The sequence below is a fragment of the Acanthochromis polyacanthus genome, chromosome 12, assembly GCF_021347895.1.
Source record: "Acanthochromis polyacanthus isolate Apoly-LR-REF ecotype Palm Island chromosome 12, KAUST_Apoly_ChrSc, whole genome shotgun sequence".
In the NCBI taxonomy this organism is placed as follows: Eukaryota; Metazoa; Chordata; class Actinopteri; family Pomacentridae; genus Acanthochromis; species Acanthochromis polyacanthus.
This window is the reverse complement of record NC_067124.1, coordinates 28258331-28273722: the sequence shown is the minus strand read 5'-3', so window position 1 is coordinate 28273722 and position 15392 is coordinate 28258331. Positions and strand designations below refer to the sequence as shown.

General features: G+C 39.4%; 1 protein-coding gene across 1 annotated transcript in view; it reads right to left on the bottom strand.

Annotated features, from left to right (window-relative positions):
• The window catches only part of dhx16 (DEAH (Asp-Glu-Ala-His) box polypeptide 16), a 33927-nt gene extending 18813 nt beyond the window's left edge, over nt 1-15114 (bottom strand). Inside the window, 11 exon segments of the mRNA XM_051956985.1 lie at nt 2706-2821; nt 2910-3020; nt 7616-7807; nt 10609-10842; nt 10937-11191; nt 11290-11346; nt 11450-11630; nt 12943-13040; nt 13043-13180; nt 13326-13528; nt 15044-15114. Of these exon segments, the coding sequence (XP_051812945.1) occupies nt 2706-2821; nt 2910-3020; nt 7616-7807; nt 10609-10842; nt 10937-11191; nt 11290-11346; nt 11450-11630; nt 12943-13040; nt 13043-13180; nt 13326-13523 (1580 nt within the window). The 5' untranslated portion in view covers nt 13524-13528; nt 15044-15114.
• Nucleotides 15115-15392: the final 278 nt, after the last annotated feature.

The following is a 15392-nucleotide window of genomic DNA, read 5'->3' as shown; positions in this document are numbered from 1 at the left end:
TGTTACCTACATCACTCAAAACGGACTCAGGGATTTGAATGAAGTTTTCAGGGTCGGTCAGAAATGACACAAGGACCAAGTGATTAGAGTTCGGCAGTGATACGGCTAAAAGTTTGAATCCACGTATAGGTTGTGGGAGAGCAATCCGCGGACAGATGAGCGCTAATCCGCTATCCCGCGGTCGCTCTCGGAACACTGCTATTACTGCTACCAATTCTTTGTTTTTGAGGAATGTGGCTTTCTGGGTAACCTGTGAGTGACATAAGTCCAGCGTTGTGGGAACTGATAGCCTCTGGTGTGCAAAAGAAGCAATGCTGCATGTAGCTGCAGCCACTGTGAAGTGCATCCAACAGAGAGATTAAGTTACTGTAATAAGCCATAAAGTGTCTGAACAGGCCTCAGTTTCATTGTAACAGCTTTTTAAATGTTCATGGTGTTTAGAATGCACCTTTTGTGGGTGACAAGGCATAATTATTCAGTGTTTAATTAAAAACATCAGAATTTTTCTGCCATTTCTAGCTACTTTCTGAACTCTTTTTTTTAAAATTATGCATGAGTAAGTGAAATCACAATCGACAAAACTTTGCTTTTTAAAATTAACAGAATTTTTTTATTCTCAATTCTAAGCATTTTGGGGAATTGCCTAAAATGTCTTTAAGGTGCCAAAAATTCTACAATGCAGGAAAACCTCAGTAGCCCAACGTATTAAGGCCAAAAAGGGGTGAACAGCCAAATCTGATTCAACTGATAAAAATACGGATTCAAGGGCATTCTCAATAAATACAATTTGACCTGCAAACGTCAAGGTGCACTGAGTAAAAAAGAATGGGGAGAAAAAGTTAAACCACAAATTTTCAAAGAAAATATAATGAACTTCTGTTGTCAAAAACTTGTGCTAAAATTAATTAAAATGTTATATATAATTATAATTTTCTCAGTATCTAAGCACACTATATCTCTGTGGATTTGGAAATTGATAAGCAATCGGTTTGCATTTTATCACTGGTTTTAATCTGCGTGTGTAACATTGAGAAACTTGCATTAATTAAGCTTGCAAAATGGCATTGCTTTGGCAATACTGTGTTACACAACTCACAAACAGTTAGATAGTATCAAATTTATGCTAAATACAGCAAAAAAAGAGAAATGTGTCTAAAAAGAAGCAAAAACTGTTCACTGTTAAATTCATATTAGAATGTCACTTCAGAGACTGGCACATTAAGACAATGTTTATAAAACATAATTAATCAGGATGGCCATTAATTATTTGAACCGATAAAGAATATTCCCAACAGAAACTCAGTTTGTTACCTCATTAACAATACCCCATTCCATTGATTTTTTTCTATGCCATACTAGGTTCTTAACACGTGATGCATTGTTACCGCCCGGCAAAACTGCGTTTGCCGGAAGGTAGTGTCTACAGATACGGACCCGTACCCGTAGCCTGTGGCCTACGGATACGGCACTTTCCCTTAACATAAATATTAATGAGCCGTACATAAATATTAATGAGCCGGCTGATGAACGCGCTTCGTGATTGGCTGGTAATCCGACGGACATAAATATTAATGAGCCGGCGACGCTGATGAAGGCGCTTCCGTGATTCGAGGTGAATCTGCGGAATGAATGGCGGAACTAACAGCCAGCAAACTATAAGTATTTTTTTTACCTTCAAAAGTAGCGACAGACTATTACATATTAACAACCTAAACAAAACCCTGACGTATTTTCTGCGTCTGTCAACACAGACCCTGTCACAGTCACTTTAATGTTAGCGGACTCTGTTGAATGGCTAATTTACATCACCACAAACAAATCTCACAATATCACAGTAAATCGAGTTTGTGGGTTTTTTTAATTCATGCCGAATTAAAGAGCTGCTCCTCACCATTCACGAGTGTTTGTTTCATATTCGACATCCTTAATTTTATCTTGTAAATTAGCGTCCGAAATTAAATGGGAACATTTGCAATGGAGTTCGTCAGCCGCTTCCACCACTGAACGCGGTAAACTAATTAATAGGAACTGGACTTCAAACAATTTAGACACGGCATCTAAAAGCGTAAAAACTACATTGTCTACGTAAAGTGTGAGAGGAGACGGTGTATTTTTGGTTAAATTATACAATGTTCGCCGTCAAAGTCATTCATATAAACTGCCTGTAATGTGCAGCAAATAGTAGTTAACCATCGCCAGCTCTTCAGTGACCTTAACACGTCCGTACCTCTAGTACAGATGCTACGGGTACGGGTCCGTAACTCTAGCATCAACCTTGCCGGAAGGTATTGTTTTCAGCAATAAAAGCAAGCAAGGTCTTGCTTGCTTGCTTGCTTGCTTGCTTGCTTGCTTGTTTGTCTGTAACAATTTGGTTTCCGCGCGATAACTCGACAAAATATTGATGTAGCCTCACCATATTTGGTACACAGGTGTACCATAATAAGACACAGGTCAAGTTCACATTTGGTGACCTTGACCTCATTTTCAAGGTCACAGGGGTCATCTTTGTCACTGAGCGGTCCAAGTTTGGTAAAACTTCTTGTTCAACTTATTTTTCTTTTAAGTGATGTTTTAGTTGTTTCTATGTTTTCTGGGTGCTTCATGTTGCTGATGTCCTCTGTAAATGCTTTCAGCACAAGCAATGCAAAAGCACAAATTTCAAGCTGACGCTGACGCAATGATTACTGATTCTCTTCTTCTGTTACCTGTAGCTGGCCAGATCGGGTTCTGTGAGAAACTCCCGGAGCAGCATGCCATCCGTCATGTACTTGAGCACAGTTCTCTCTGATGTGCAGTCCTCAAAACGAATACTGTAACCCACCTGGACAAAGCAACACAGTTAATACGAAAACACTGAATTTTACTATGTTCACAGTTCTTAAACTACATCGTAAATGTGCCAAACTCACCTCATTACCAAGCTTGACGCTCATTTCCTCTGCCACTCTGGCTGCCACTGACATGGCTGCCACTCTGCGAGGCTGCGTGCATCCGATCTTCATGCCTCCTTTAGTGTAGCCCTGAACAGAGAAACAAGAGGTTCAAGAGTTAAAACTGGTTTTATATTGCTGTGCAGGCTGTTTAGATTTCGTTTGCAGAGATTTTTTGAGACAATAACTCTGAAAACTCAGTAAAATAAACACATTTTGCTGGCACCAGTTGTCTAAGCAAGCTATAGTCAACATTAAAGTGACAACATAACATTTTGGGACATACACTCAACAAAAATATAAACGCAACACTTTTGTTTTTTATCCCATTTTTATGAGATGAACTCAAAGATCTAAAACTTTTTCCACATACACAATATCACCATTTCTCTCAAATATTGTTCACAAATCTGTCTAAATCTGTGATAGTGAGCACTTCTCCTTTGCTGAGATAATGCATCCCACCTCACAGGTGTGCCATATCAAGATGCTGATTAGACACCATGATTAGTGCACAGGTGTGTCTTAGACAAAGAACACAGGTGCATTTCACTGATGGCATTTTGAATGCACAGAGATACCGTGACGAGATCCTGAGGCCCATTGTTGTGCCATACATCCAAGAACGTTACCTCATGTTGCAGCAGGATAATGCATGTTGCTAGGATCTGTACACAATTGTTGGAAGCTGAAAACATCCCAGTTCTTGCATGGCCAGCATACTCACTGGACATGTCACCCATTGAGCAAGTTTGGGATGCTCTGGATCGGCGTATACGACAGCGGCTGTGTCCGAAATCGCATACTAACGTACTACTCATACTAAGTGTGACGTCAAAATAAGTATGTAGTGCGTTCACATTAGATAGTATGAAAAGATTGAGTACGGGAGAAATACCCGGATGTATACTATTTCCGGAAAATTTTTTTAAGTATGCGCGGTGACCACACTAGTCATACTCAACCGCCCCATAATGCTTTGCGAGGTACCCACCAAAATTGAAGCCTCCGTGGGATATGTGGCCGGACCGGGGCGATTTTTATTTTATTTTATGTGGTTAAGTAGTCATCCTAATCACCCCACAGATTTGAGAAATGGGCGTTTTCTGACCAACGTTTTAAATTTGTCAGACGCCTCACAACGTGCTACTGAATGCTAGCAGCTAGTTGCAACACCTCGCTTTGCATAGAGAACAAGTAGCAGCTACCTCCAGTAGCCTGCAGCTACAATTGAAACGATTCACATAATCTGGCTAATAACTGCATGAGGAGTGCCGGCTTGAAATTGCCACATTAAGTATGCAACTGTTTGTTAGAAAATCGACCTGAAGCCGGCATTCAGCAGAGATATTTGATAGCCGTACTTCCGGTTTTTGTCGTCGGAGGTTTGAAATGCATTATGGGAAACATAGTAGTATACTACAGTGTGAACGGTTGGCCTTCTAATCATACTTATAGTACGTAGTATACAGTATATACTCATTGAGAATGTAGTATGTAGTACGTTAGTATGCCATTTCGGACACAGCCAGCGTGTACCAGTTCCCGCCAATATCCGACAACTTCGCACAGCCAATGAAGATGAGTGGACTCCCCAGAATAAAACAAAACTGCACCTTTCAGAGTGGCCTTTTATTGTGGGCAGTCTAAGGCACACCTGTGCACTAATCATGGTGTCTAATCAGCATCTTGATATGGTACACCTGTGAGGTGGGATGGATTATCTCAGCAAAGGAGAAGTGCTCACTATCACAGATTTAGACAGATTTGTGAACAATATTCAGTCCCTCCAGGATTTCGCGGGCGTTTTTCGTGATTGTTGCGGCCGAAAATGCCTGAATTCGCGGCAGCTTTTCTTAAAAATTGCGATAAAAGTTGCGATGTTTTAAGCTTATTTGTTGTGATGAAATTGTGGGAGACAATGACAACTGCTAAAAAGCTGCATTTTTCCAGCTTGTAGAACATGTTTCAACACTGTAATTGACAATATCTATTCCGAAATTAATTATTTAGCGTTCCAACCCATTTCCACAAAAGCTGGCACACCATGATGGGACATTAGCAGCAGCCAGATACTGGTTTAATATGACCTGGTTGGTATTTGCAGCACAAATTGATAATTTACTATTGAATTAATCATATTTGGACATATCTGTCAATGGCTTAAAAAGTTAATTTCACTTCCTGGCACACACTTGTTCACACACACGCTCACGGCTTGTCACGTCAATTAACAAGAAGTGAGCGCAGTCCTCCACCAAGGCAGGTGTGTGTTCTGTATGTGTACATACCAAATCGCGTGACCTAAATATGTAGCGGGCGACAGGAATTGATGGGACTCAGAAACACCCCCACAATTTAATCAGTTGTTCCTTGTGTCATTTCCGATACGTCCACAGTGGTAGATTTGTTGTAGGATCACAACCATGTGATCGTCAGCAGGCCGCTGAGGTAGGTTGTTGCCATGGTTACCGTGCTGCTATCAGACGCTGTGCCGCTATGAATCCTTAACAAATCCGTAGATCCAAACTTTAAGCCGTATCACTGCCGAAATCTAATCATTCGGTCCTTGTGTCACTTCTGACCGATCCTGAAAATATCATTCAAATCGCTGAGTCCGTTTTTGAGTGATGTGGGTAACAGAGGAAAGATTCACACACACTGACTGTCACATAACTCTATCGTGTTCTCTGGTGGAATAATTAATCAAATTTACCTCATTCTGTCAGTGCTGCAACAGTTTCCATCATAGTAATTTGTCTGTTCTGTTGTCCGCTCATTTCAGCCGTTCTAATATGTTTCGTGTTTTTTTTTTAAAGTGTGTATCAATGGATGATTTTTTTCCTTTTTTTGTATTCCACCACAATATTGGACGGGTGTAAAACAGTTTAGCTCCACTTTGGTGAAGAACATCAGTGAATTACTTGTTTATCACGGTCTTCAGCAGTAATTTTTGTTGGTAAATGAGAAACATTAGTATCACACATGTCTGCATCTTCAAACCATAAACAAGGAAGTGAATTCGGTGACGTACGTGCATTAGGTTTGCACTGGGAGCTGCTATGATTGGTGGAACTCACGGGAGGTGGGCCAAAATTGCAGGAAAGTTGCGGTGATTGGACAAATTTGCAAGCCCGCGAAAAATTTGCGGAGATTGGTTGATTTTGCGTGAATTCGCACAATCGCAACATCGCGAATACCTGGAGGGACTGAATATTTGAGAGAAATGGTGATATTGAGTATGTGAAAAAGTTTTAGATCTCTGAGTTTATCTCATAAAAAATGGGAGCAAAAACCAAAGTGTTGCATTTATATTTTTGTTGAGTGTATACACACCCTGTCAAAAGTTTTGAGATGGGTTCTCATTCATTTGAATGAGAACCCGTCTCAAAACTTTTGACAGGGTGTGTACATCATGCACTGAACTATTTCTTGACCACAAACAGAAATTCTTTGAAGTCTTGCCATCAACCAGCAGAGATGTCAGAAGGTCAAGAAATACCTGTAGAGATGCTTGTAGGCAGATTGTTTTGCTTTAATACTTGGGTTCTAATCAATTTCAGAAAATGATTAAGAATTAGTTGAGAAATCTGCACATAATCTGTGGATGACTTAAATGTCCCACAGTGCACTGAATGCACTCCACCTGCTAGTTTTATAGCCTAAATGAGTTGCAAACAAACATTTTTATTGTATTTGTAGCACATAAAATAATTGAAGCCTATTTATTTTATGCTGAAATGATAACAGACTCACAGCAGATGAGCCCATACTTATGTGATTTCTGAAAATGGAACTACATCTACTGGGGGTCCTCCACAAGAACTATTACAATATTAGAAATACAGTACAGACAAGTTAGCTGTTGTTTTTAAGATGATCTGACATGGCGGTTGTTCAGTTGTGATACACAACCTGTTGGTTGCAAAGGTGATACTCGTCTGTGTTGTCAATCAAAATGCAGCCATGATTGATGACTTCCTTGACATGCTGTCAGTCAGTTTGGAGCAACTTTCAAATAAACATCTCATAAACAATATATAAGTTAGACCTAGCAGTCTTACTTATTCTATTAGGTTAGGCCAGTTTAGAGGTGTTCACAGGTTTTCTTTTCCTTCTCCTGCTGTCAAAAGCAATGGATTAATCCCAGAAGGGTGCTGATGTTGAGCTTTTCGCCTCAGTAAAGTAACACTGGAGATTGTTCACTCATTGAGAATTTGGCCAGGTAAAAGCGTATTGACCCGCCTTACTTTAAACTTAGCCTTGTTAGCAGTTTTCCCCAGTTTTAAATCTTTGTGCCCACCTGAACCTGGATGCTTGCTGTATTTATATTTACTGTACATAAGTAAGAAAGCAGTTTCAATTTATCCATCTGACCTTCTGCAAAAAAGCAGATACACAAATTTTTCAAAGCAAATTTTTTGCTTCAACTGTTGTATGAGTCACTTGAATTAAATCAGATTGTTTTTAAACTTAGAAATCATGTCAACAAAGGACCAAATTACCACAGGATAAGAGGGAGGAAAGAGGAATGTTAATCTACAAACCCTAATAAATCACTGAGGATCAACTTAAAAATGTTATTAAAGTGCAGTCATGTTCTCTGGCAGCAAATTCTAAAGCAGATTTTAGGCGAGTACAGCATGTTTAATATATACACTTTTCATGTTAGTTTCTGCACTCACATCTTCCAGGAGGTACTGTGGGATCTGGGTGGTCTTTCCTGAGCCTGTCTCCCCTTCAATGACCAGGATCTGATGCTCGTGGATGGCAGCCAGCAGGTCTTCTCTGTAGGGGAAGATGGGCAGGCTGCGTCGGACCTCCTGCATGGACTGTTTCTTTAACTCTGCCTGTGACAAAGCCGGCGTATCCTGATCCTGAATACAACATATCACAAGAAAAGGTAATTAGAATTTTCAGTGTCATTTGGAAGGGGTAGTTAGTTTTTTCCTCACTATAGGATATGATGGATATGGACACACGGGCTAAATGTGATCGATAAATGGTTGGCCACTCATACAAAAGGTATACATGGGGAGGATTTCCTACAATAACTCATCATACTAACACATACAGGTAAGACAGATACATAGCAAGACATAGCTGTGATGATCCTACCTCTGCTTCTACACATCATTACAAAAACAGAGTAATGCACATATTTGCTGTTGCACTTCACCATGTTCACCGTTCCAAGGCCAAAAATAGGTCAGAGTGAAGCCTTTTCGTTCTGTTCCTATAATGTGCAACACTGACCCTGAACTCTTAAGGTCATCAATTGTGGCCTTGCCGTCTCATGGCAACATTCTGGAAAGGCAGAGTCCAATGAGATACAACACATGAAATTTGGGTTTTGCAAGCAAACTTAACCTCACTGGATGCCAGTGAGGGGCAGTGGTTGTGGTTATTCTTAGGAATTAGAAATCACCAGCCTCTTCACTGTTCATACACGGGATTAAAGCCCTACAGATGTCTTTAGGTCTGGAGAAAATTAGGTATTTCCTTTCCTTGTGGTCTCTGAAAACAATACTTGTTTGCTTAAAAAACATTTTTCGATTGTGATGTTTTTGTTTTTCCATATTTGTGCTCTGTTATGTCTGTCTGCACTCTGCTTTTGTATTTTGTTTATTTACAAAAGTGACGAATTTTTAATTGATATATGGAGCTGAATTTCCCCCCTTTTTTTCTTCTTATAATTCCCATTCTCTTAAAAAAAACTTAAACAACCCTCTGTAGCCTAAGATACGCTGACAGGGTTGAAAACAATTCTAGTTTGAGTCCCAGCCTGGGCCTAGCATATTTCTGTGTGGAGTCTGCATGTTCTCCCTGTGCATGCGTGGGGCTTCTCTGGCTTCCTTCCACAGTCCAAAAACATGCTGAGGTTAACTGGCAATTCTAAATTGTCCGTAGGTGTAAATGTGAGTGTGCTTGTTTGTCTCTCTGTGTCGTCCTGTGATAGACTGGCAATCTGTCCAGGGTGTCCCCTGCCCTCACTCTATGTCTGCTGGGACAGACCCTAGCCCCGCCCCCACGACCCTAATGAGGGTCGTGGGGAAATAGTAAAATAGTAGATGTAGTAAATAAAATACTACTACTTTTAAATACTACTATTTAAAAGTAGTAAAATAGTAAAATAAATAGTAGATGGATTTATTTTATTTTATTTAGATGGATGGATGGTTAAGTCAGGAAAAATGAATTAAATTGAAGCTTAAAACTCATGTTATTTTATCAATTTATGATATATACAGTGCCTTGTGAAAGTATTCGGCCCCCTTGAACTTTTCAACCTTTCGCCACATTTCAGGCTTCAAACATAAAGATATAAAATTTTAATTTTTTTGTCAAGAATCAACAACAAGTGGGACACAATCGTGAAGTGGAACAAAATTTATTGGAGATTTAAACTTTTTTAACAAATAAAAACCTGAAAAGTGGGGTGTGCAATATTATTCGGCCCCCTTACATTAATACTTTGTAGCGCCACCTTTTGCTGCAATTACAGCTGTGATTTGCAGTGGTCTGATACTCCTTCCATTTCAATATGATTGCTTGCACAGTGCTCCTTCAGATGTTTAAAGCTTGGGAAATCTTTTTGTATCCAAATCCGGCTTTAAACTTCTCCACAACAGTATCTCGGACCTGCCTGGTGTGTTCCTTGGTCTTCATGATGCTCTCTGCACTTTAACCAGAACTCTGAGACTATCACAGAGCAGGTGCATTTATACTGAGACTTGATTACACACAGGTGGATTCTATTTATCATCATCAGTCATTTAGGACAACATTGGATCATTCAGAGATCCTCACTGAACTTCTGGAGTGAGTTTGCTGCGCTGAAAGTAAAGGGGCCGAATAATATTGCACGCCCCACTTTTCAGTTTTTTATTTGTTAAAAAAGTATAAAATATCCAATAAATTTCATTCCACTTCACGATTGTGTCCCAATTGTTGCTGATTCTTGACAAAAATTAAAATTTTATATCTTTATGTTTGAAGCCTGAAATGTGGCGAAAGGTTGAAAAGTTCAAGGGGGCCGAATACTTTCGCAAGGCACTGTATGTCTCATTTTTAAAAAAAACAACTCTGCACTCCTTTGCACAACTGACAGGTCATTTAAGGAGAATTTCTGGTGAAGTGCGCTTTTTTTTTTTGTATTTCCACAGACCTGACAGGAGATGATAAGAGACAGGGCAAATACTTACTTGATCAATTCTGCACTCCTTTGCGCAACTGAGAGGGTATTTAAAGAGAATTTCTGGTAAACTGCATTCTGTATTTCCACAGACCAGGAAGGAGATAAGAGATGGAGCAAAAAAATATACTTGATCACCATGATTCTGCAAGGTCAGGCATCTTTCAAGAGTTAACGCACAGAGCCAAAAGACCCAAAAACTGCTGTTTTGGGTTAAGAGGGTTGTAAATAATAATCTGTTAATCTGTGAACCTGACAGATACAATTCCATAACTTGAGTATTTTACTGTATGTTCTGCAACTTTCTCTGTACACACAATAAGCTTATTGTGGTATCCCGAACATCTGTACAGACTCTGATGAACCAACATTATACTTAGTGGCAGGCAGATTCAGGACCTTAGAAAAGAGAATTTGACCTTACAGATTGAAAGCTGTGTTTAGACGTAAAGTCAAAGGTATAAACTGCCTAATGAACCCCACCTTCTCTGTCCGCGTTCCTTTCATGGTGATGGCAGTGCTGACAAAGTCGATCATCTCGTCCTCCTCAAGGATCAGCTGGTACTTCTCCTGCTCCTGCCTCATCCCTTGTTCACGCTCCTTCTTGGCACCAAAGCTGAGGGAGGCTGTCTTCAGTCTCTCCTCCTCCCAACGGCCCTGCTCTCCTCCCAGCTCCATGGGAGTTTCCTCCAATTCCAGGTCCCTCTGAGGCACTTCCTGGTGAGTGGGGACAGATGGAAAAGAGCTAATTTAATCAAACTTACTTTACTTTCTTCATCTTGTGTCAGCATGCTACATCCCTCGTTCCTACCTTGCTTCTCTTCTCTTCTGGCATGTAGTATCGGTTCTTCCTCTCCTCTTGTTCCTTCGCCCCAGCCCTTTTGTAATCTTTAGCCAGATCCCGAAGGGTGCGTTTGTATTCCAAATCCCTTTTCTCCCTCTCAGTCAGCTCGTCTGTAGAGAACAGGTACTCCTCATCAATGATCTCTGCTTCCAGATCCTCCAGTTTCTCCGCCTCCCTCTTCTTTAGATATTCCCAGCGAGAGCGCTTTCTCAACTCTGGCAACTACACAGAGAAAGAGTTAAAATTATTGCACAGATCAACAGATGGTACTATATAAGTCCACATGTGACAGTGACAGAAGGTTATGTTCAAGCGCCTACCATGTTCTTCTGATCATCTTCAGCCATCTTCAGTCTCTTCTGGGCTTCCTCATAAGCCTGGACAATATCAAACCACAAGATAAATTGTGACCTTGCATCACATAGTGGGTCATCCTTGAAAAAGAATGTATGTGTCCTGTTGTATTCATTTGTTTCCCACCTTCTTGTCAGTCCTCTCAGCTATGTTGCGCGTCTTGTCTTTGTCTTTTTGTCTCACTCTTTGGGCAAACGCATCCCTCTCCTCAATATCTTGCAGTCGCTCTCTCTCTTCCTTCTCCCATTCTTCCTCTTCCTCCTCTTCCTTCTTCACAGACTTGTTGTCTCTTTGGCCCAAATTATCCCTAATATTTAAGAAAAATACATCAAGTTGCTTCTTCCGTGTAAAACGTGGAGCTAATTCGACCATTTTATTACTGGTGGTCGACTGCAGTTGATCAATGATTCATACAGATCCCCACTCACAACTCAGTATGAATGTGAACTGAAGATTAACTGCAAAGTTTAAAAACCATAATGCCAAATATAGTTTACTGCTGTTGTTATTTTTTTTAATTAACCAGAAAGGCACTCAGAAACTACAGCCCTCCAACAAGGCCGATGTCCTAATTCAAAATTCACAAAGTAATCCACATCCACACAGGGATTTAACTGGACACGCACAAAGTTTGATGGAATTCAGCTCGGTAGTTCTTGTGTAATCCTGCTTAAATACAAACAAATGGCACTAAACATATACCTCTGCGGTGGTGAAGAATAATTTGCTAAATCTCAAAGCAGAGTTGCAGGGACAAGATACAAAGCAGTTGTGCATTCACAGGAATGGAGCGCATTAAAATCACTTTATAGCAGCAGTGAGTTATATGAGTATTTATATCAACAATTATTAGTCTGAAATGCCCCAGGTACTGAAGTCAGCAGTTAGCAAAATGCGCATTTCAAGGTGGTTAATTTCTGTGTTTCCCATCAGTCAGACTGAAAACATTTAAAACCATTTATGTCAAAATTAGCTTCTATAGAAAGGTGTAGATGTTTTGTGTGACTTCTCCTTTTCTTCAAACCTCCACAATGGAGGAGAGCTTAGTGTGAGCATGATGTATAGAACTGCAATAGACACATTAATGGACAACACAGCAGGCAGAGTTAAACTGGAGTTAACCTTAAAGCCAATTAAGGGCTAAAATATGTTAATGTATGAACGTAGCGGTGTTTGGGATGATGTGACTTGGAACCAGCAGTAAAACACAGGAAAATGTTAGAAAGGGTTTAATTCAAGAGCACACTAAACCGTGCAGACGATGTTTAGATGCTGCTGTATAGAAATGCTTTGCAGCACATTGGGGAAAAAAACTCCCTTGGTACTCCAAATATTAACATGTTGCTTTTAACTTTGCATTTAAAAAAAAATAAATCACTTATCATGTTATGGACATTTTCATTTTTTACTCTATGTCGAATAGTTACAAACGTAGGTTGCCTTTTCTGCTGGTTACTATGACCACTCATCTAGACAAACCACAACAACCTTTAGACATATAATAAGCTGAGCATGAATTCAGGGATAATGCAGGAACTGATTTGAAACGATTAAAAAAAAACAGAACCTAAAACCCACACCAACACATGTTTGGAAATATGCAAAGTACATAGATTTACCTTTTAGGTGCTTCATCCTCACTAGATGACTCACTCCCTTTCTTCTGCCTGAGGTGCTTCCTCTTGTTTCCTCTCTCCTTGTCTTTGTTTTTCTTTTCGATTTGTGCTTCTCCCTCGCAGTGTCTTCGTCATCCTCACTGTCCTCCAGTAACGTGTACGTCCGATTTTTCCTCTCCATTTCAATGGCTTGTCGTTCTACAGCTCGGGATGGTTTCTCAACAATCTGTTTGCGTGGAATCTATGACAGTTGTGCATCACTATTAGAGGATTTCCACCAAACTTCCAAAAATGAAAAATTATTTTAAAAACTACAGTCTCAAATTCATGTAAATATGTTTTTGCGACTTCTCACAGGGAACCAGGTTAGGACTTCATGAACGTACCTTGCCGAAGAGCTCCTTTGCAAATGCAGTTACGCTCTGGTCAATGTCTATCGTTCCTGTCTGCTCAAGACGAGTCACAAAATCTTCAGGACTCGATGCTTTCCGTGCAGTGCCGATCATGAACTGAGACACATATCTGTCACTCAACCCGAGGATGTCATGGAGACGGTCATTCACCCACTGCTCTAGATTGGCCATGGTGCCTATTGAGGTAGGCAGATATAACATGAAAACATGGTTTAATCCAAGTGCAGGTATAAGCAGTCACAGAAAAGATCATTTTATTCACCATTACTTTTTTAAAAGTCTCAGTCCAAACTTAACCACCCAGCAAGGCTCAAAAAGGAGCAAAATATTCTCGGTTTCAGTTATTTATAAGTCTCACATACCTGCAAACGTGCTTTTGCAATTTCTACAGACCAAGAAAGAACAATAAGCAAAATAAGAATAATTAATGTTGTTCATATGTCAAACAATTTTATTTGATAAAAGAAAAAGCAATTTGATCCAAAAAAGGTAGTTGATCTAAGACTTTGACCCACTGTGGAGAAATTAACATGACAGCAGAACAACAAACAGTGGAAAAGCAGAGAATTGACAAAAGCACTGGCAATATTAACAAACACAACAAAATGGGACACTGTAGAATGGTAATCAAAAGGCATATATATTATAAACAATACTTTAGAAACAACATGCCAGACAAATTCTCAAATTTGAAAACTAAAAATCCATCAAGTATTTCACATTTCTTTGTTACAACTGATCTAAACAATTACTTGATTAGCAAAGGTATTAGAGACTAATTTTCAGTTTCATCTGATTTATTATTTTTCTTCAACAGATAGATTACTTGAGTGCTTTTCAGATCCTATAGGATTGGACTCTGTATGGACCATTGCTGATAAAGGGTTATTTAGCTTGCAATCCACACCACCATCCCTCTGAAATACAAAATACGTCTGGAAGAAGATCCAAACCAGCTGGTTATAACAATGCTTTAGTTAGAAAAAATCCAGTAACTGATGTGAGAGAAATTCTGGTTAAAATACAACAAGATTCCAACTCTTTGATGCACAACATGGTTCAAAAGTGACCCACATTCAATGGAAAATGGGTATCTCCTGACCCACATTGCGCATCAAAGGGTTAAACCCATAGTCACATGTGTAAAACCTTCATTTTACTTATCATGTTAAACATTTTTACATGTCCAAATCTGGACTAGATTACCCCAATGATGCTAAAGACTAAGTAATACAAATATTCAAATATGTCAATTTTTAATTCTAAAGGGGACATTTGTCACAGCTTTATCACATCTTCGTCACACCAGTAAGGTCCAAATCAACTAAAACTTCCAAGTTTGTAGAAACTACTGTATGCTGTTTTAAGATAATGATGCACTAAAAGAGTTACTCTAAGTTCGCCGCAGTCTAAGTTTGTCTTTATATTGAAAACATGTGAATAAGAGCGTTCTATTACATTAGAAAAAACTTAACAACTTCCCTTACCGCTTTATAAAACGTTCAAAAAACGTTGCTGTTGATAGTAGCAGCGACTGTAAGTTAGCCGACTAAGCTAACTCCAGTTACAAATGAGGTGTTAGCCGGAGGTGTAGCTCACGAGCTGACGGTAAAAACACTTAACGGATGCATACAGAATTCCGTAGCCATGAAAAAGCATTTGTCTGTGGCATTATTATCCAAAAACATCACCTTATTTAGCACACATCAATACTTGTTTTGCTAGCCTAGTTGAAGTCACGCTGAAGTCGACAAGGGAAGTACGTCAAATACAACAAGCGAAGAAGAGTAGAGCTGCATCAGACGCTACAGCGCCATTTTTGCCCCCTGTGGCCATATGAAGAACAACAACAAGCTCTGCAACATGGCACAGAGACAAACGAGGAAAACAGTGAGGAATTAAAGACTATAGTAAAAAAAAAAAAAAATATATATATATATATATATATATATATATATATATATATATATATATATATATATATATATATATATATATATATTTCCATTTTCGACCTAATTATTCAGAAATAATAAAAAC